The 21692-nt window shown below is 39.0% G+C and overlaps 1 protein-coding gene and 1 long non-coding RNA gene across 6 annotated transcripts in view; one reads left to right on the forward strand and one right to left on the reverse strand.

Annotated features, from left to right (window-relative positions):
* The window catches only part of plppr4a (phospholipid phosphatase related 4a), a 39069-nt gene that overhangs the window by 2094 nt on the left and 15283 nt on the right, over positions 1-21692 (forward strand). For all 5 annotated transcript variants that reach the window (XM_046051578.1, XM_046051579.1, XM_046051580.1 and 2 more), the window contains exons 2-6: positions 10397-10582; positions 12095-12224; positions 12407-12602; positions 17420-17477; positions 17600-17773. In XM_046051578.1, the coding sequence (XP_045907534.1) occupies positions 10397-10582; positions 12095-12224; positions 12407-12602; positions 17420-17477; positions 17600-17773 (744 nt within the window). The remainder of the gene's footprint in view (positions 1-10396; positions 10583-12094; positions 12225-12406; positions 12603-17419; positions 17478-17599; positions 17774-21692) is intronic.
* Positions 11408-21692, reverse strand: part of LOC123972241 — a 40103-nt gene continuing 29818 nt past the window's right edge. Inside the window, exon 4 of the long non-coding RNA XR_006825389.1 lies at positions 11408-11940. This is a non-coding gene — a long non-coding RNA (uncharacterized LOC123972241). The remainder of the gene's footprint in view (positions 11941-21692) is intronic.

Below are 21692 nucleotides of genomic sequence, written 5' to 3' on the forward strand. Positions count from 1 at the left end.
TACTATCTCAAAATAATGAGTTAGCATCTCAAAATGATGCTTTACGATTTCAAAATAATAAATTGGTATCTCAAAATAATACCTTTCTATCTCAAAATGATGAGTTAGTATCTCAAAATATTGACTTACTATCTCAAAATAATAAATTGGTATCTCAAAATGATGCCGTACTATCTCAAAATAATGAGTTAGCATCTCAAAATGATGCTTTACGATTTCAAAATAATAAATTGGTATCTCAAAATAATACCTTTCTATCTCAAAATGATGAGTTAGTATCTCAAAATATTGACTTACTATCTCAAAATAATAAATTGGTATCTCAAAATGATGCCGTACTATCTCAAAATAATGAGTTAGCATCTCAAAATGATGCTTTACGATTTCAAAATAATAAATTGGTATCTCAAAATAATACCTTTCTATCTCAAAATGATGAGTTAGTATCTCAAAATATTGACTTACTATCTCAAAATAATAAATTGGTATCTCAAAATGATGCCGTACTATCTCAAAATAATGAGTTAGCATCTCAAAATGATGCTTTACGATTTCAAAATAATAAATTGGTATCTCAAAATAATACCTTTCTATCTCAAAATGATGAGTTAGTATCTCAAAATATTGACTTACTATCTCAAAATAATAAATTGGTATCTCAAAATGATGCCGTACTATCTCAAAATAATGAGTTAGCATCTCAAAATGATGCTTTACGATTTCAAAATAATAAATTGGTATCTCAAAATAATACCTTTCTATCTCAAAATGATGAGTTAGTATCTCAGAATAATACCTTTCAATCTCAAAATATTGACTTACTATTTCAAAATAAGTTGGTATCTCAAAATGACGCCTTACTATCCGAGTTAGTATCTCAAAATAACGGGTTAGGACATTAGAATAATACATTTCGATCTTAAAATAATGAGTTAGTATCACAAAATACTGACATACTATTTCAAAATAAGTTGATATCTCAAAATGATGACTTACTATCTGAACATTATGAGTTAGTAGCTCAAAATAATGAGTTAGTGTCTCAAAATAATGAGATTATTTGTGGATACTATGTCAATATTTTGAGATAAAAAACTTGTTGTGAATATTACTATTATACTGTGTTACCTAAAGTACCAACACGGTCACATTTTGCTGGTCTGACTTCTGTATTCCTGCTTTCAGAGATTTAAATGATTAAAAGTCTTGGGACTGTATTGAGTCTTGCTTGGTACTGATCCCTCCCTGCTTGCATCATCAGGTGCAAGATTTGGTGTTGAAATGAGTCTACTGTGTACTAAAATATTTACTTACAGGTCATACTGTGATAATAAATACAGGCAGTAACTTTACATACTTACAAATTACTGAATTACCAGGTGACCTAGATTTATTTAATATATATAAATTATGGTATTTGATTTTGTATTGCATTTCCATAAAGTTTGGTGACAGTGACGTAGCAGAAAATAGGCCTATCCTGATTTCTATTCCTCGATATATAGGTCAAGCTCCAAAACGACTGGATCCTTAACTTTACTACTACTGATGCCCATTGAAAATACAGAAAACTGATGTGGTGCAGCTGTAACTGATTGCGACTTTGCTGTCACTTTAGATATTTAAATGACAGACTGTCTGAGCTGTCACATACAGAGTCGTGCAAGCCAGTTCTTTAGTCCATATCTCTCAGCTGCATTATACATATTGTGATGTTAGTCTGATGTGTTGGTGGGTGATGGAGTGTTTCCCTGCCTTCAATGCTGCATGCACTTTTCCAAACCGATCTTCAAATGGAGACCAGTGTTTCCCCTACCATTGTTCAGCAGCATATGGAAGCTGCCAAGCAATAACCTACATGATAGAGGACAATTCACATGTACTGCAACAATGCATTCATTGTATATTGCCCCTATTCAATAGTTATTTTAAAATCCTACTGTTGCAATATGCCTACATTTATTGTGAAATGTCCCCATAAACAATTGCACCTATGTTATTTCTATATGCATATTTGCATAATACATCAAATCCATAGATATTGGATTCAATTTGTAATTTTTTGTGTCTGAATTGTTGAAATTTTATTCACCCACCACATGATTACACACTTTTTCTGATGACAAAATGTGCCGGGGGGTCTACCGCACCGGAGACACAATATGATCCAACCATGAGCCCACCAACCTATAGGCAGTGCTGTATATGATGCGTTCGGCGCACTGAATTATGGATTATTGACTAATGAGGGAAAAGCCTGTTGCTGATATTGTGCATTTCTTGAAATTTGAGAGAGAAACAGTGAGAGCTCATGATTGAGGATAGTTTCAGCTTGGCCTCTTTTTTTCCAAACCCAGGCCAGAACACCACATTGCACATCAGTATTTATTAGTGTTGTTGGTTGATAGCTTAATCTTCTTTGCTTTGGGTTAGAAGTATTGCTCGTTTCTTCTTTCTCTCCCTGACAGAGCTGCTCTGTGTCTCCTACATTTTCTATCTCACACACTGTCACACCATCCTACCCACTAACTGGCTGCTAGGCAACATGGCCCTCTGAATGGGGTGTATTTTTATATCTGCGTTCAGGGCTGGAGACTTTAAGAGGAGAAAAACATCCCTACTGCAGCTTGGTTTCCTCAGTGTGCACTGTGGCCACTAAGGCTTTGGTTCAGATGTCCTTAATAGTATCCTCACGATGCATTCATTCAGAAATGCATCATGTAGCCTAGTACACCTGGAGGATTTGGAAGTTCATGAATTAAGGGTGTGGAAAATAATTGATTTTTAGATGCATCGCGATGTGGACTTGGGCGATGATGAATCGATTCACAAATGTCAATAATCGATTTTCTAGAGGTTAAGTGATAACGTAATGTTGACGAAATTAAAAAGGCGGAACTCGGAAATGCATAAGCGCAGCTCCGGACGGACGGACAGTTGTTGAATGAACGACTGCCGCTACTAAACGTTACACATGATCTATAAAATCAATAGTGCAACTATCGTTAATGATTTTAACCCGCACTCTGTGCAGCGCGATAGCGCTTAGCTAGCGTCCTCTTATCATTCTTCAAAGGATAGCTACGCGACAGGTGACAGTGACGGTGAAGCGAGCGGAGTAGAGGAAAAGATGAGCGCTATGTTTCAGTCTGGCTGTGTACAGGGTAACGTTAGGTCACAGCGTTTCCGTTTATTAAGGTCTGTCCGTTGTTTTCAACTACTGGAAAACTGAAGGCAGTTAGCGCTAGCTAACGTCTCCTATGTCTCATACGCTTTATGGCTGCTAGTTCAATGCAGTCGTCAGTGCACATGTGTAGGCGTAGCGTGTGTGAGTGTGTGTGGTGGCAGAGACGGAGCCCCGGCTTCACTGGTGTTGTGCCGAGTCGTCCAAACCTCGCGGGACTTTCGGATAATTTATCGCCGTTGATGAACCACACAAAGAATATTTTATCGTTTTTAAATAGCCGGCTACTTGAAATAGATAAATATAAATGTAGTTTTTTTTTTGTTTTGTTTTAAGCTAAACAGTTGCAGCACCATTGAAACGTGGAGCTGGCGATGGCGCAATGGATAAGACTATACCTTTGGTGTGAGAGACACAGGTTCAATCCCCCCCTTAGTTGCTCCAACCTCTGACATGTATAGCAATTGTAAGTTGCTTTGGATAAAAGCGTCAGGTAAATGAATATATAAAAAAAAATGAATGCAACTGCACCACTGTTCTTATTGCTGTGACGTTATTGCCTTGCTCCTGCCGGTCAGTTCAGTCTTGAATTCTAACTAGGGATGTCACGATACCAGAAATTTAGCAGTCGATATCAATACCACTGATATTCCACAAATCTCAATACCACGATCAAAAACAAAAACAGTAAATCCCATGTACTTCGACATGCTCTGTTTAAATAAATGATCAGGTATGGCTCAATAACTGTACAGTTGGTGACAGACCAATAGTCCTGAAATATCATTTATAGGTGCTGTAGAACATCCATTTCAGGTCCATATTTGTATTTAGGGTTTTTACTAGAAAAGATTTACATGCGTTAATGTTCAAAAACACATCATTTTTTTCAAAACTGGATCAGATTTGATAGAGAAAATTAGCTTTGCCTGAAAAGTGAAGGCTGCTTTGCCTTCACTTTTGATGTTTCTATGCTACCAGGGACTTTAGCCCCTAACTTCTGCTATCAGCAGCTGCTCTAGCTACTTAGTTAGCCGTGCAGCTAGCCGTCCTATTGCTGATTCTGCCTGGACTGGAAGTTGGTCCTCCAGGAGTTGGTGTTGGTGTTTACGCCTCTAACATTAGTACAGAAGCTTTGGACCGCCGGTTCAGAGCTAGCTGATTACAGAACAGTTAGCAGTACTAAAATGTAAATGCAGTAAAAGTATGTAAGGATAATCAGGAAAATGTACTAAAGTATTAAAACTAAAAGTACTCAATGCAGAAATAATAATGTCCCCTGTGACTGTTACACTATTCCATGTTAGGCTGTATGATTAGATTATTATTACTCATGCATTAAGATTTTACTGCTGTAGTTAGTTGAGGTTGAACTATTTTGTACTATCAGACATTCATTATGGATTAATCTGCTAATTATTTTCTCCATTAATCGATCGAAAACATTTTGAAAATAGTGAGAAATGTTGTCACAGTTGCCCAGAGTCCAAAGTGACCAAACCTCAAACTTATTAAAAATACATTAAAATGATAAAAAGGAAAAGAAACAAATCCTCACATTTGTGAAGCTGGAACCACAAAATGTTTTTACATGAAAATCTAAATAGTTGCCAGTTAAATTTCTGTCAAAAAACTGTACTAGCTGTACTTGTATAAACTGTTGAGTAGTTTAATTTAAAACAAAACATCCTATTTTTATAAACTCTTCATATGTTTTGTGTGTAAATAGTGAAGTAAAAAGTAGAATATCGCCTTCTGAGATGTGGCAGAGTAGAAGTAGAACAGAAAAGAAAATACTGAAGTAAACACAAATGCCTCATCTCCTCTCCCCCCATTAATGACAGGGGCCTTACAATTTACAGAGCAACCTAATGATGTTGACAAAATGTTAATGTTCAGTGCTCATAAGCTTTATTTGTATGGATACAGAACTATTATTTTCTTTTTTATTTGATATTAAGAGGCAAAGAAAATGATTCGGTAACATGGTCATTCATCAAGACTGAAAGGGCTTTTTGTCTCATCAATGACCTTGATAACACTGGGGGCCGTCTGCTGGATTAATTAATGCTCTTCAGTTGGCGTGTTGGTGCACACATCTGTTTGGCATGAAATGAACAGAAGCTGTGAAATACAGCGCAGAAGTGCTGCCCCAATTAGCTTTCCACTAGCTTTCAGTTTTCAATTTATTTTTTCAGAAATTGCTTCTTATCTTTCTGTGCTCTTTCTGAAAAGCTGAAACATGATACTGAGGTTTGCTGTCCATATTCTTATCTGAACTAAATGGGTCTCTTTATCCTAATTTGAACCAAGACATAGGCAGTAAGTAGGCTTTGATTTATTGGACGAGATTTGTAAATATTATTGTCTCCTCTGTTAAAGAAACTGCTAATCTCTACAGAGGTCCTCCTCCCTACTCACAACAGTTCTTCCTGTTAGGATCTGTCCCAAGGGCTGTTTTCAAGACACTTTCAGACAGCCCATTCAGACAGGGAAAGTCCACTAGTTGCCTTGGTCTGGATGAAATACAATGTTTTGTGAGGTTCGCTTTCAAACTGCCCTTTTTGCAAGTGAACCAGAATCAGTAAATATAACCAAGGTCACCTATTCTTTGGACAGAAATTCTGGAGCGGGGAAAAGCAGGAAGCTTTCGATTCAAAAACCAAACTATACCATATACACTACGCATTCCCTCCAAGCTACCAGGAAGTTCTCCATGCTTTGAAGCCAGTTTTACTTTCAGCCAAACTAGCGGCTGTAAAACGGTGGATACTTTCTTTTGAGTATCACAACCCATCAGAATTGGATCCATTCGGTCGATAACATGTGTAAAGTCTAGAAGAGCTGCACAATTATTATTTTACCTCCATTCGAGTTAGTGGTGGGCTAAACCGGAAGTTAGCCGGCTCACCAGACGAACATAGAAACCCCACCGCCAACTAGCGTTTTGGCGGCGTATCTGTAGAACGACACAACACAAGTGTAAATGCGAGATTACGTGCGCTGCCAACACCATAGGTATCAGCGGCGAGTCACCGCATGAGTACAAAATATAGCGCCCCTTCTCTTGCTTTTTTCACCTTCTTCCACGAGTGAGTTTTGGGGAAAACACACACATAGACAGAGATGCGACTGACACAAAATTGTCCTGTGAAATGTTAGGTGTACCTGTGAGGCCAAAACAAAAATTTAGTCGCACACTCGACAGGCTTTTGGGCGCACGTTGTACCAAATTGGGCGTACTCTGGAGCCCTGCTTATGTGCACCTGCCGTGGCAGGCTGAATTTATTACTGCTAAGATTACTGCATACTGCTAAGTGTTTTGCTATCACTAATGAGTCATGTTTAGCCATTTCATCACCCCTAATTACATAATAAAAAATCCCTGTGACCCTGTCACACTCTGCCTAGGCACACAATGTATTTGTCTCTAGACTTGTCTGCACATGAGGCAGTTATCAGTGTAATTAAAGATCTGCACTGACTATGAGAGCCTGTTACCTCCAAAGAAGGCGCAGTGCTTTCTGCAATTTGGTCAGATCGTGGTCGGGCCGCGTTGACACCTGAAACGAGCCGAGTCCATCTCTTCAGCTGGGTCTCAGTACGGTTGTTTCATCTGCGCCCAAGTGCGATTGCTGTATTCCCTTACACCGTTAAATTCACTGATAAACCCACTAAATCAACTTCATAAGGTTTAATAGTGACCTGCACATATAGGAGCTGTGTACTTACGTAGAAATGTAATTTGATGTGTCTGGAGGCTGCTGGACCTCATCAAGACTGTTGAACTGAAAGCTTTGACAATCTAGAATGAAATAACATTCAGCTGTAATAAAGGTTCATATAGTGATGTAGCTGATACAAGGACAACCCTCCACAACTAATTTAATTAGCACCACCGTTAATGTTGGACACTGGACACTCTAGGTTGTAGTGGCCAAAATGTGTTGTAGTTGCTGGCCACTGACCAGTATGACCAGCATGGGTCATTGGCATCTTGAGGTTTCACATGGTAGTAATGTGATATGCTGTTTAGATAGATTTATTTTTTTATTTGCTATTTCCATGAAGAAATGAGTGAAAGCATGAAGTGTTCCCTCAGAGCTTTCAAAGGCTGAGTATTGAAATTCTTGTAGGTGGGTGAACAGCACCTTAGGGCAGGAAGCAGGCATTACTGCAGGTACTATTGACTGATAGCCATGAAATTGTTTTGTAAACCTTCCTACACTTTATTCCCCACCGGGAATAAATACAGATATCATTCCTGCATGCAGGGAATCATCAAAATAATACAAAGAAATATAAATAAAGTACCATTGTACTTGCCTATTAATCTAAATCTAGATTAAATGCAAGAATTTTGAAGGATAGAAAAGAAGAGATAGTATAGATGCAGAATGCTTTAAATGTAATGTTAATAATAATAAATGAATCCAGTGTAGGCCACGCACATGGCTCCGTGGATGGCATAATGTTGGTTGGTCGCTTGGTGTCAACAGCAATTGATTTGATTGCTTTGACATTTGGTACAGACATTCATGTTTCCCACAGGATAATTAGTAATAATTTGGGTGATTCCCTAATGTTTCATATAGCATTATATATATCAGAATTTATATTTGTCCAACACTTTGATTCATGACAAAATACCTGCAAAACAAATAACATAAGCCTTAGCCCTTGTGTTTGGTGCTAATTAGTCAATGTTGGCATGCTAGCTCACTAAATTAAGATGAACATGGTATTTTATACCTGCTTGACGTCAGCAGGCTAGCATTTGTCAGTGTAAGCATTTTGTCATGCTGACTAGGGCTGAAATAATGATTATTTTCATTGTCGTTAAGGCTATCTGTTGGTTATTTTCTCAATTAATCGATTAGTTGTTTGGCCTATAAAATGTCAGAAAATGGTGAAAAATGTCGATCAGTGTTTCCCAAAGCCCAAGATGGCGTCCTTAAATGTCTTGTTTTGTCCACAACCCAAAGATATTTAGTTTACTGTCACTAAGGAGGAGAGAAATCAGAAAATATTCACATTTAAGAAGCTAGGATCAACAAAAAAACCCTATTAATTGAGTATCCAAATATTTGGCAATTAATTTAATAGTTGACAAGTAATTGATTACTCGATTAATAATCAATAATGTTGCTAATGTTGGCGTTAGCATTTAACTAAAGAATATTGATTTAAGCACAGCCTCTCTAGCTTGGCTGTAGATTCTTATTCAATGTTATGACATTGCCAAATCACATTTACATCTTTACTTTGTGAATTTGTTAAACTCTCAGGCATACTGACTTTTAATAATTTGGTGTTGTCAGGCTGTCAAGAGGTAAGAATTTGTAAATGTGTAATGCTAGGGATCACAAGAAAATTATAGGCACCATGGTGGGTAATCCTGACTTGCAGGCAGTAGAAAACGAGAGCATTTCACAGTCAATATGACATAACTATTGCAATCAGGAATGTGGGCGCCTCAGGCGAATAGGCAGATTGTGTAGTTGATCATTTGAACAGCAGGGAAGCAAGGCATGATGCAGCCACTATCTCCAGAAACATCCACATTTAGGTAAAGCCATTCAGAATTGTCATGATGCATCTGTGCAGGGGTCTAGGGAAGAATTTGGTAATGATCAAGCAATCATTGTGCTTTCAATGCCACCAGTTAGGGCTGCCTCTAATGATTATTTTCTCTATTGATTGATGTTGCAATATTTTAATTTTTAATTGCTCAGTCTATAAAATGTCATAAAATAGTTTAAAAAATGTATATAAAACGATATTCAATGTATAATAATACTACATAAAACAAAGCAGCAAATCCTCACAATTAAGCAGCTGGAACCAGAAATTTTACTTTATAATTGAATTAAAACCAAATAGTTTTGGTGCCTAATCCTAGCCAAGTAGTTTTGGTACCTAAACCTCACCAAATAGTTTTGGTGCCTAAACCTTACCAAGTAGTTTTGGTACCTAAACCTCACCAAGTAGTTTTGGTGCCTAAACCTCACCAAATAGTTTTGGTGCCTAAACCTCACCAAGTAGTTTTGGTGCCTAAACCTCACCAAATAGTTTTGGTGCCTAAACCTCACCAAATAGTTTTGGTGCCTAAACCTCACCAAGTAGTTTTGGTGCCTAAACCTCACCAAATAGTTTTGGTGCCTAATCCTGACCAAATAGTTTTGGTGCCTAATCCTGACCAAGTAGTTTTGGTGCCTAAACCTCACCAAGTAGTTTTGGTGCCTAAACCTCACCAAGTAGTTTTGGTGCCTAAACCTCACCAAGTAGTTTTGGTGCCTAATCCTAACCAAGTAGTTTTGGTGCCTAAACCTCACCAAATAGTTTTGGTGCCTAATCCTGACCAAATAGTTTTGGTGCCTAAACCTCACCAAATAGTTTTGGTGCCTAAACCTCACCAAATAGTTTTGGTGCCTAAACCTCACCAAGTAGTTTTGGTGCCTAAACCTCACCAAATAGTTTTGGTGCCTAATCCTGACCAAGTAGTTTTGGTGCCTAAACCTCACCAAGTAGTTTTGGTGCCTAAACCTCACCAAGTAGTTTTGGTGCCTAAACCTCACCAAGTAGTTTTGGTGCCTAAACCTCACCAAATAGTTTTGGTGCCTAATCCTGACCAAGTAGTTTTGGTGCCTAAACCTCACCAAGTAGTTTTGGTACCTAAACCTCACCAAGTAGTTTTGGTACCTAAACCTCACCAAGTAGTTTTGGTGCCTAAACCTCACCAAATAGTTTTGGTACCTAAACCTCACCAAGTAGTTTTGGTACCTAAACCTCACCAAAGGAAAACGGTCAAAATAACCTAATTCGTTCTGCACCTAGCCCTAACTTTACCCTGCCTTACTGGAAGTTTAACAATGTTCTTGTTTACCTGTATTTAATGTTTTAATGCTCAGCTTTGAAAAGGTGTTTCTTTCCTTCGCCAGTTCTGGTGTCTAGTGGGCCTTTTGGGCTGGCTATGAAACCTGGGGACCTTTTCAGTGCCGCCCAAAATGTGTCAGTAGCAACAAGTATTGAAGTCAAGCTCCAAAAACTGGCATTGAACATCACATGTCTTTTGTACCCTTTTTATTTGTTCTTTGATTAGACATTTACTGAATTAATCTGAAATACTGTATTTACTATTTTATTTTAAGTTCTTGTTCAGCTCCAGCAGAACACTTTTCCTAATTATTTTGTGTTGTTTCTTTACTGCAGCTCCCTATCCTGGCCTCCTCTGTTGTCAGTCTTTATTTCCTGGAGCTGACAGATATTTTCCAGCCGGTGCATTCTGGGTACAGTTGTAATGACCGCAGTCTGTCTCTGCCCTACATCCTGCCCAGACAGGAAGTCTGTCCACTGCCTCTACTCTTCAGCTTGGCATTTGCCGCTCCCACCGTCACTGTAAGTAAACCTCCACCCCTTCTGTCTCCACCTGTGTAGTATCTACCTGTGGCTAACACATTGATTGATATCAGGGACTAAAACTAACAGCCATTTTAACCATGTTGACTATAATTCTTTTAACTGCCAGTTGTCGAGTAAAATTTTTCTTATTTAATTATTATTTCTTCTTATTTAACTACTCAGGAAAGACACTTAAGAACAAATTCTTATTTACAAGGACGTCCTGATTGTGTTGAAATTGCCTAGTTCAGCTCTCAGGAATGCCTTCTTGTCTATTTTCAATTTAGTTTAAAGGTGATGTTGTGGTAGGTAGGTAGCTGAATAAAAGCCTTGAAATATTTTAAATTCCCTGTTCAGAATTTCTGTGACTTCCCAGAGGTCGAAGAGTCTGGTATTCAATTTTTCATTTTGTAAACGTTTGCTCCAGGGCTTTGTAAAAAATGTGTTAATTACTAACTGCTTCTACAGCCCAACCAATACTGCAATGTTATTTTTTTTAGATACAGTGTCTATAGAAGCATTATTTACTGTATCTGTGCACATCTTCTGTACATCTGGCATTATTGTATCAGGAAATTGCCATCATTGTGCCAATATGCTTGCTTATTTTGGCAATAGAGGTGCTGGATATTTGAGGCTGACATTTATAAATCTCAAAAATTTCGATATATATATATATATATATATATATAAACGATATATCAGCCAATAATAACGTCACAATAATTTGTTTTACATATACAATGTGTAAATGTGACCAGCACAGAATCGAACATGTGAGACTGATCGGCCCTGTCACTGATCATGGCCGACCAGTTCCAGCTCTTTTTGTCAAACTTTATTGGTCTGTTTATTGGTTCTTAGCAGGAAAATGATGAAGTGCTCATTGTGGGAAAGGGATGAGTCTCAAACCCCATGTAAAGGAGTTAAAGTACTTTGGGGTCTTGTTGACAACTGAGGGATCAATGGAGCGGGAGATTGGCCGGAGAATCAGAGCAGCGTTGGTTGTATAGCATTCGCTTTGCTTGTTATGAAAAGACAGCTGAACCAGAAAGCAAAGCCCTTACTGGTCAAAAGTGGCCAAGTGGCCAAAATGGTTTTTCTCAGGAGGGTGGCTGGCTTCTTTTGCGTCGAAAAGAGCCAGGTGAGGTGGTTCGGCATCTGGTAATGATGGCGTTCCAGGCACGTCCAGCTGGAAGGAGGCCTTAGGGAAGACCCAGGACTAGTTGGAGAGATTACATTTTCACCCTGGCCCGGGAACGCCTCGGGATCCCCCAGTCAGAGCTGGTTAATGTGCCTCGAGATAGGGAGGTTTGGGGTTCCCTGGGGGAGCTGCTGCCCCAGCGACCCGACCCCTGGATAAGATGTGGAAGACAAATTCAGATATTAGTCATAAAGTGGCAATAATAAATTCTGCAGTAATATTTAATGCATCCAGTGAGACAGATTTATCTGGCGATATAAATCTGCAGTGCCAACTATGTTTTCTTTGTCTTTGTCTGTATGTAGATTCTAATAGGTGAGGCCATTCTGTACTGCTATCTGTCCAGGAGGTCATCAGCCACACAGACTGAGGCCAACATCAACGCTGCAGGCTGTAATTTCAACTCCTACATTCGCAGGGCGGTACGCTTCATAGGTGGGAGGACACATGAATTACACCCACGAGCGATTATACGCAAGTTTTCTGTGACTGAAACAAACCACAGAAACAGAAATAACAGGCTGTAACAGCTCACAGAATATTGGTGGAAACAGAAAAAGTCCCATCTTCTACTAATTCCGTGTTTGCTGTTGTTACATGTATTGTGTTTTTTACAGGTGTCCATATATTTGGCCTGTGTGTGACAGCACTGATAACTGATATTCTCCAGCTGTCTACTGGTCAACACACCCCCTACTGGTTGGATGTATGTAAACCCAATTTGACCCACATAAACTTGTCCACCTGTGATGAAGCTTTTATTCTGGAGGATATCTGCTCTGGACAAGACACCGGGCTCATCAATGCTGGGAGGTAAGTCTTGACTCGTGTGAGTGGACTAGTTAACAGGGCTGAACGATTCTGAAAAAAATATCTAAAGGCGATTATTTTGACTGATACTGCAATTGCGATACTCTAATTACTCTTTCCATTGACAAACATATTTAATGTTGATGTTTTCTTAAATCTGTAGAATATGTATGCCAGGACATCTCTGCAGCAGGACATTACTTAAGTAAAGTGGTATTTTGACACACACTCACCTTTAACAAATATTGCACCTGCCTGCAGTAGGTCATAGTGCAATTTTGGTAACTGTTCAGCCCTAAGCACTGTCACCTTACAGCAAGAGGGTCTTGGGTTCAGTCCTTGGTCGTCCCAGGCCTTTCTCTGTGGAGTTTGCATGTTCTTGCTGTGTCTGCATGGGTTCTCTACTCCCACCGTCCAAAGACGTGCTGATAGGTTAACTGGTGAATCTAAATCACCCTTAGGTGTGAATGTGAGTGTGAGTGGATGTTCGTTTCTGTGTGCCCAGTGACGGACTGGCAACTGTCCAGGGTATACCCCCCCGTGACCCTGCACGGATAAGCAGCTACAGATAATGGATGGATGCTCAGCCCTACTAGTGAGTGTGTCAGAGGATGTGTGTGGGTGTCTGTGAATGTGTGTTTATGGAGTAGTTTTTAATGCACAGGCTTCGGTCCTACACTATTTTTCTGCTGTTGTTATGGTTACAAATCTGCTCTCAGGACAAGTGCTGAAACAGAAAATATGAGCTGAACACTGTACACAATGCCAATCAAGGTCATGTGCTACAATGTGTACTGCTGACAACACGGCCATTCTAGCATGGCGAGATTACAAACAAAATACACACCCATGGTACACCCCCACTGGTATTTTCACGTATTTTGGTTGATTACATCAGGATGTATTCACAAATAATCCCAAAGCTAAAAGTATCTGCTAACTGCTTGAGTCAGGAGAAAGTCTTTGACAAGTCAGAGGCAGGCCAGTGGTCTCCTAAGTCACAGTCAAGTCAGATGTTTTGAAAAAATAAAAACACTAATCATCAAGATCAACATAGGAGGGAGTAGAGAGTGACTCAGAGCCAACAGGTGGATGGTGCTGTATGAACAGCATAACTAGTGACAGCAGAACTTTCAGTATAGCTGCGACCTCAGGTTGGGCTGCTTCAAAGTAGTTTGCTGGCTTTGAAGGTGGGGTTTGAATACAAATAATGTGTTATTATTAAATTATTTCAGGTACACATTTAAAATGTTGTATTATTTTGTTGGTAGCAAAACTTATAGATGTATGTATGAGGAGTAAATGGAAGTAGAAATCAATTTAATACACAGAATGAAGCAGACTACACCATTTTTAACAACTTCCTGTATAAGCCATGCTCTCTGCTATAATCCAAATACATGGATACACATAGTACCTTTCCATTGCACTCCTAGTAGACTAGTTGTTTTTTCATGTGTTACAAATAATCTAAGAAATAAAATAAACGGAAACTTCCTGAAAGCAGCAAACACAGGCAGAGGGCAGCGACACCATCACGGACGTGGATCATCAGTGATGATTGAGAGTACTGCTGCAACAATAAATCTAATCATTTTTAAATTAATCGCCAACTATTCTGATAATTGATTAATCGGTTTGAGTCAGTTTTTAAAGGAAATCTGATTCGTCCTTCTTAGAAGTTAATAGTTTCTGTTTTATGAGAAATGAGAAAATCATCAACAGATTAATCGACAATGAAAATAATTGTTAGTTGCAGCCTTAATTGAGAGGGATTGTTTTTGTATAAGGCTATACTTTGTTTTTTTTAGGACAATCCTGCTCTTTCTACCTTTAAAAGAAAACTGCTCGATCCGACTGCGGCTGCGTGTCACATTGCAAATTGAAGCTGAAGGCTGCTCTCAATGTGCAGCTCTGCCTCTCACTATAAATGTCACTTCAGGAGACCAGACAGCCACAGCGGCAGCTTATTTAACCGTGGCTTCTATTCCCTTCTTCACCACATGAATGCACCGAGAATGCAGGAAGCTTGTCTCCAGTGCTTCACAAACTTCATCAATATAAAGCTGCATGAAAGATACAAAAGGGAAGTTTATTTGGTTAGCGAGAAGGTTTAGGAGGGATAGGACGGGTCGGGTAGAGATGGTAGGGATGAAGGGGGTAGATTTGGGTTGTGGTGGCCGGAGCAGCTAGGGACCCTGCCGTTGAGACTCAGGGTGGGAGCACGTCTCTATAAACGTCTTGCTTTATGATCCCCCTGTGATTCCTGTGGTAAAAAAAGAACAATTGCTTCAGTGTAGTTATGAATTTTAGCACGTGTGTCTTTGATGGTGGGAGGAAACTGAAGCCCCCACGCAAACACGGGAAGAATATGCAAACTCCACACAGAAAGGCCCAGGATGACCGAGGTCTGAACCCAGGACCTACATGCTGTGAGACACAGTGCTGTCCACTGGCCCACTGGGTCACCGCGCTAATAATTGAGAGAGGAGAGAAACAGGGTTTGGGTGGGAGGGATGTGAGAACTGAGACAAACTGGAGAGAAAGGGGTTAGACGGGCTTATATACGTTTGTGCAGGTGGATGGATTAGAGAGAGAGAGAGAGAGAGAGAGGCGTGGTCTTGTTCCTGAACTTTAGGTATAATCTACTTAATCAGACATTTGCTTTTGATCAGTTAGAGATGAGATAGCACTGTATTTATTACCATTTGATAAATAGTTGCAGAGGAGAAAGTGGCTGGCTGGTTTCACATCATTCATCTGTATCCATCTGTGCATCCGTCTTTCTTTGGCTAATATTGTGGCTTTAGATGACCTACTTGCAATACTACGTAGGACTGAGTGCTACAACGGAGCACAGTGCAATTTTGTCACCCATGTAGGTTGTTATTATCATAGCGTGTACAAAGCAATTTTTTGACATTATAAGGCAGAAGCACACATACAGATCTCTCTCATAGACATAACATTTTATCAAAACACACTGCACAATTATTGACCGACACAGTGTGGATGCTTCAGTCAAACCTTCTGACACAGCAGCTGGCTTGAGGAGAAGTGATACTGAATGTTCTGTGCTCACCAGACTGGTGAGCTGTTCCACATAGATTCTTAGTTTGTACAGTGAAACTGTGGAGTACAGCAGGTGTTCTGTGGACGCATCCTGAGCTCCTTCTAAAATATTATTAAATCTCAAAACTCCATGTCCTCTGCATAATCAACATCAACAGTTTTTTCTGTCATGTAAACAGTATTATTACAGGGAGATTTCTTTATGCAAATGTGTAAACAGATTAAACAGACTGTTGCTTTTCTCTCAATATAGTTGTGACCTTCTTTTTGCGCATATTTAATTAGATATAACTTATTGAATGTAACCGGTTTAATCTTTTTAGTGAACAGTGCAGTTGTATCCTAACATACATGCTCGTCTTCCAACGTAACTTGTCAGTGTCTCTTGCACCATGTATACGAATTAAAGGTCCAGTGTGTCACATTTAGGTGGATTTATTGACAGAAATGCAAAATAATATCCTTATGCAATGAACCGTTATGTTTTTATTACCTTAGAATGAGCCATTTCTATCTACATACACCGCAGGTCCCCCTTCATAGACGTCACCATGTTTCACAGACATGTTTCTACAGTTGGTCAAATTGCTCGACAGAGCGCTATGTTAAATATGTACGAAGAAGAACAAGTAACATTAGTAGTCGTAAGATGAGAAGTGAAATTTGGACAAATGGAGGACCACACGTATTATTTAGCACAAGAGCCGACAGAGCGAAACGGCCACGATGCTTCTCCTGCTCGCTTGGAAAGGGAGGGGTGAGCGATGGTGCATTCATGTGCTGTCGGAATAATAAGATTGTTTTCCCTCCTTACATATTTATTGCAAAAAAAGGAATAAAGTTTACATGGGACTTAAAGAAGTCTACAGAACAGTATACAAATATATAAGAAGATACAAATAATAAAAACTTTGCTAGGGATGGTCTATATTACATAAAGTATAAATATACATTGCTCTGATAATGTTAATCCAACATGTCTTTGTAGCAGCGTCCATGTTGATTTCACAGTCGGAAAAATGACTTCACACTCAGGAAACGGGACAGGAAACTCTGAACCTTTATGAATGTATATCCATGTATTTGGTAACATATTTGTGGAGCTGTGTATTTGTGCTTTGACATTCTGCACTTCCAAAAGAAGAAGAATTTCTCCATTGCCGTCATTGAGTCTCAGTTAAATTTGAGCACACTGACATGGTTAATAAATTTTCACATTCACTGTTACTTACATTTCCCCGGGATCAACAGATAGATATATGTATATTATCTTTGTTCAGAATCACAGTAATCCAGTGACAGTTGTCTGTACATCCATGGGTACACTGCAAACAAGACCTGCTAATAGCTAATTCGGCATTTAATGGAACATACATCATCTATCTATTATATATATATATATATATATCTATATTTGCTGCATGTTGAAAACCTTTGGAGTGGTGATGTTGTCTCAGTTTCCCCACAGAGTTAGAAAACCCCCGGTGTAAACCAATACAACCACACCACTACCTACAAGAAGTAGCACAACACACATCAGAGGAGTTGTTGGTCTCCTTGTATCCTTCATAAACTGCATTTATTAAACACCTGCTGGTGCAGAGTTACCACCAGTCACACACACACCTCCAAGTTGCTTTGAAAGTCACTGCCCTCTTGCAGATAATTATTCAGCATTGTCCTTAGCTGTCTGAACATGATAATTAGCAGAAAGAACACTCTGTGTTTGTCGGTTTCTTTCTTTATAGGAAGTCTTTTCCCTCCCAGCATGCAACTCTGGCCGCCTTTGCTGCTGTCTACATCTCAGTAAGTGGTTAATAAACACTCATGATATGCACTCATATAGAGTGAGACTTGTAGCTGACCTAAAATCATGCCGCAGAAATTTTAAATTGTTGCCAGTTTCAGTTGTAGATCATGTGTTTCAGATGTACTTCAACACGGTGCTGACAGACTCAGCCAAGCTGCTGAAGCCTCTCCTGGTATTCTCTTTCGTCATGCTGGCCATCCTTGCCGGGTTAACCAGGATCATCCAGTTCAGAAACCATCCTGTTGACGTCTACTGCGGCTGGTTACTGGGAGCTGCCATCGCCGTTTATCTGGTAACACAGTCGGCCAATTCAATTTTTATTGTCTAGTTTAAACTTTTATTAAGTACACGTTTCCACTGCGATGAAATAGGCAACAAGATGGAAGAACCACACCGCAAAATTGAGCAAAATAGTAACTTTATGCAAAGCCATTCTGCTTTGAGAAGTCATGTCACGCCGAGGAGGCAGAGGATGATCATATCATTAACAATCAACATTGCTCCTCAACTGATGGGTAGCCATAAGTTACTTCCATATTAAAGTCTGTTATGTTTATGAAAGCTTGTCGTAGTAGTCCTGCAGTGGGGCGTGATATTCAGATAATTTCTGTCTTTCTGGCAGCTCAGGTAATGCCCGTTAGGTAAACTGAGATTAAATAAAGCAAAGGGAGCATCTTGCATTCATTACCTGCTGAAGTGTCTTTGCCAACAACCTGTTGGTTCCTTTCCATGTTGGTTTATTCGTGGAAAATTAGCAGTGGCCAATTTTGGACAGAATTAAATTAGTAAATGTTTGTGGACATCTTCTCATCATAACTCTGAGACATGATGCAGTAGATTTGACCTAAATTGATTCAACAACTGACCTGTGGTGGCATTTAGGATACTAGTGTTTCATAAAGGTTGACCAGGGTTTGTTCAAGATCATGCAAGCTGTAATTGGAAGAAAATTTTGGGCATAGGCTTGATCAGTTTTGTCTTAAAATTCCCGGTTGGTTGGTATATTTAGTGGTACAAGTTGCAAGTTGAATGAAATTGATCAACAACATATAACCCAATCAGATGCAGAAAGGGTAATACATGACAAGGTATGCTGAATAGGGGTGTGACGAGAAACTTAACCCACAAGATCGAGACGAGATTTTAGCACTATTTTTAAGGGCTGACTTCTTTGAGCATTAAATATTTAAATTCCTACATTCTGATGATTTTTTCTACACCAGTTTATGGTGAAAATGTTTTTTATTTATGTAAAGAGAAACACAAAATTCTAGTGGCAAGTGACAATTCAAACTCTATAGCCCAATTTTACCAGAATCTAAGTCTCAGTCACTCTGCGCTGCTTTCAGATCTGTTTCTCCTGTAGATCAGCTTATGTAATATCCTCCCTGCTGAGTCATGGGTTAGTCTTCCCTCTCTTTTTATTTATTTGGGGGAAATAACCTTTTTAAATGTGACTGCGGCACCTTTTCACATCAATGATAAATTATTTATTTTAATTCAGTTAGAAAATCCTGGACTTGATGTGTTTCAGCAGATTTTCCGCTAATGGTCAAAACTTTCTGCACATTCAGAATCTCTCCCACATATCTGTGTTCTCTGACAGGTCCAGAGAAAAGTCATAATATTACCAGACATCATTTAATGAGAAGTCTACCTGCCCTTTACTCTGCTGTGCATTACGTTATTGATCCGCTGGTAGTAACGTTATCCCCTTCACACCGTTTGACTGACGCAGTTTGGGACTGCATGAGATACCGAAACTAACTGAAACACTTGTGATCACGCAGAAATTTCCCCACAAATCCACACACAAGTTAACTTGATTACTATCAGCTAGGTGCAGTTGATTCGCTCTGTGAGTCTATCTCATCAGTTATAATTACATTTGTATTTCACTGCGTGTGGCTTGACAGCGTGTGAAAAATGTCAATTGCGAGATAGATTTTTACATGACGGGAAAGACTGTCATAATTTAACATTATGGTACGAGATCTCTTCACACCCCTAATGCTGAATAATGAATGAGGCGTAGGCATTTCCTCTATTTAATCTGTTATTTTTTTATATTGGCACAGTTATCACTTAAATTATGGCCACTTACCAACAGTGTTGGGCAAGTTACTCAGGGACTGTAATAAGTTACCTTTTTTTACTTATTCCCCTTTAAAAAAGTTATGATATTACCATATTGGTCTGAATATAAGACGAACCTGATTATAAGATGAACCCCCTTTTTCAAGACTGATTATTGGAAAAATACTTTCTGAAGACCAAATCTTAAAATTATTTTATTTGAAAGTAATTGTAATAAAAACACATTGAATAAAATTAAACAAGGTAGGTTGTTATTTTTAACATCTTTTAAATCTAATAACATTTTCAGTATCTTTTTAAATGAAATAGTCACAAAATGTACAGTGGATTTTAAATGTGACAATTAAAAAAAAAAAAAAACGATATTGAAAATGTGATTTTTAGGGTTGTCCTCGCCTTAGGATTTATATAGTGGAATCAGAATTGTCAAGTCTGATAACTGAATCATGTGCTTTTGAGCGGTGGGGGTGACTGAGAATCTGCAGAGCCTCAGTCTAACTTAAGCTGTACATTTCCAGCCAAACTGAGTATTATTTTTGACCATTTTCTTTCTGCTCACCTATCATTCACTGGTCTTGTGCAGAGTTTTACGTGCATGCAGTGTGGCCGAAAACTGAATGCACGTAGCCCACTCCTCTCTGTTGCCCCCTCTCCCTCTATCTGCCACCTAAAGCCCACAGAACCTGCCTGAGCTTTCCAGAACAAAAAGCGACTCATGATGCTTGTGCTCTTTAATCTCCTGAATATTTTGGCTGCAGCCTTTTTTTGTTGCAAAGCTGTATTTGTTAAGCTATAAGATGTTCGCAGTAACCAGGCAAAGGCTGCTAAGTCTCTAAGACAGATTGAGCGGAATTTGTTGCCCATGTTTCCTGGCAATAAAATAAACAGTTTTCATTTCATGATACTTCATCTGTTAATTTTAATACTTAATACATTGTTTTAGGACTAATTAAATAAATATACAGTATACTGTATAATGCTCCATGATAAATAAAAGGCTTCAAATAGACCCAGTGATCGGTGAACAGTGTCGGCCCAAAAAATCCTGATTTGGAGCACCTCTATTAAAAAGATTTATTAAAAGCTTCTTTCTTTTAAATCTTTTATTTACAGCTCTATATGTTCAATTTCAATATCATAATAGGCTGTATATTAACTCATTGGGAGAAAACCGGGAGTTCTATGTAAAATGAGTCGTTGAGGTCCCCCGTATAGCCAAAATGGTATGATTCTACTTTTTTAGGCCCATTGTGACTATTCGACTGTGAGATTGACAGTCAAATCAGGCTCCGCCCATCAAATCTTCGACTATTCTGGGTCAGCCCTAGTGATTTTATAATTTAAAGATGTTAAAAACAACATAACTCCTCCTCAGCTGTTGGTTAACCTGAACTACGTTTGAGGCACTTTGTTTGACACGATCGCTGCGTCTCTCCGTGTTTCAGTTGGACGGTGACACCACTGGCTGAAAAAAAAAAAGTAACTTTTTAACCAATGTTTTTCAGCACATGCATTTATAAGAGCAGGATTCAGTGTTTTTACAAAACATAAAACGTTGCTTAACTCCACTCTCTCCCGATGAATCCGAGCATCACTGGCAGTAGCGACTGTGCTGCTTCAGCGGATGCTTCAATAAATTAAATGTAGAATTGTTCGCGGTTGAAAGCTTTTTGCTGGTCGCACAAAGTTTATAGCGGACGACAATGTTCTTTGCATCTTTGACTGTGACACAATAATGGCAGTGCTTACAGCTGTCGACAGAACGCCTCTCTCCATCGTTCTCCATTCGTCCTTTAGCTTTCTGGCGAGCAGCAGACTTAAGGAAAACAGGTCCGGCCTCATGACTTGAACTGCCGCTGACCTGCCAGGTAACCGCGTGTACACGTCAATGACAACAAGACAAAGCGCATCCTGGTAATTCAGCATTATTTGGATTACTGACTGTAATAAAATTACTGTTGTGGAAATATTAATGCCTTAAACTACTAGCTACTGGGAAAAGTAATATTATTACAGTAACGCGTTACTGCCCAACACTGCTTCCCTATCGAAGAAAGACTACAGTATTTTTAATTATTAACCATTTGTTCGTAGTCAGTTTAACTTGTAATATC

Source organism: Micropterus dolomieu, linkage group LG06 (genome assembly GCF_021292245.1).
Source record: "Micropterus dolomieu isolate WLL.071019.BEF.003 ecotype Adirondacks linkage group LG06, ASM2129224v1, whole genome shotgun sequence".
Taxonomy (NCBI): domain Eukaryota; kingdom Metazoa; phylum Chordata; class Actinopteri; order Centrarchiformes; family Centrarchidae; genus Micropterus; species Micropterus dolomieu.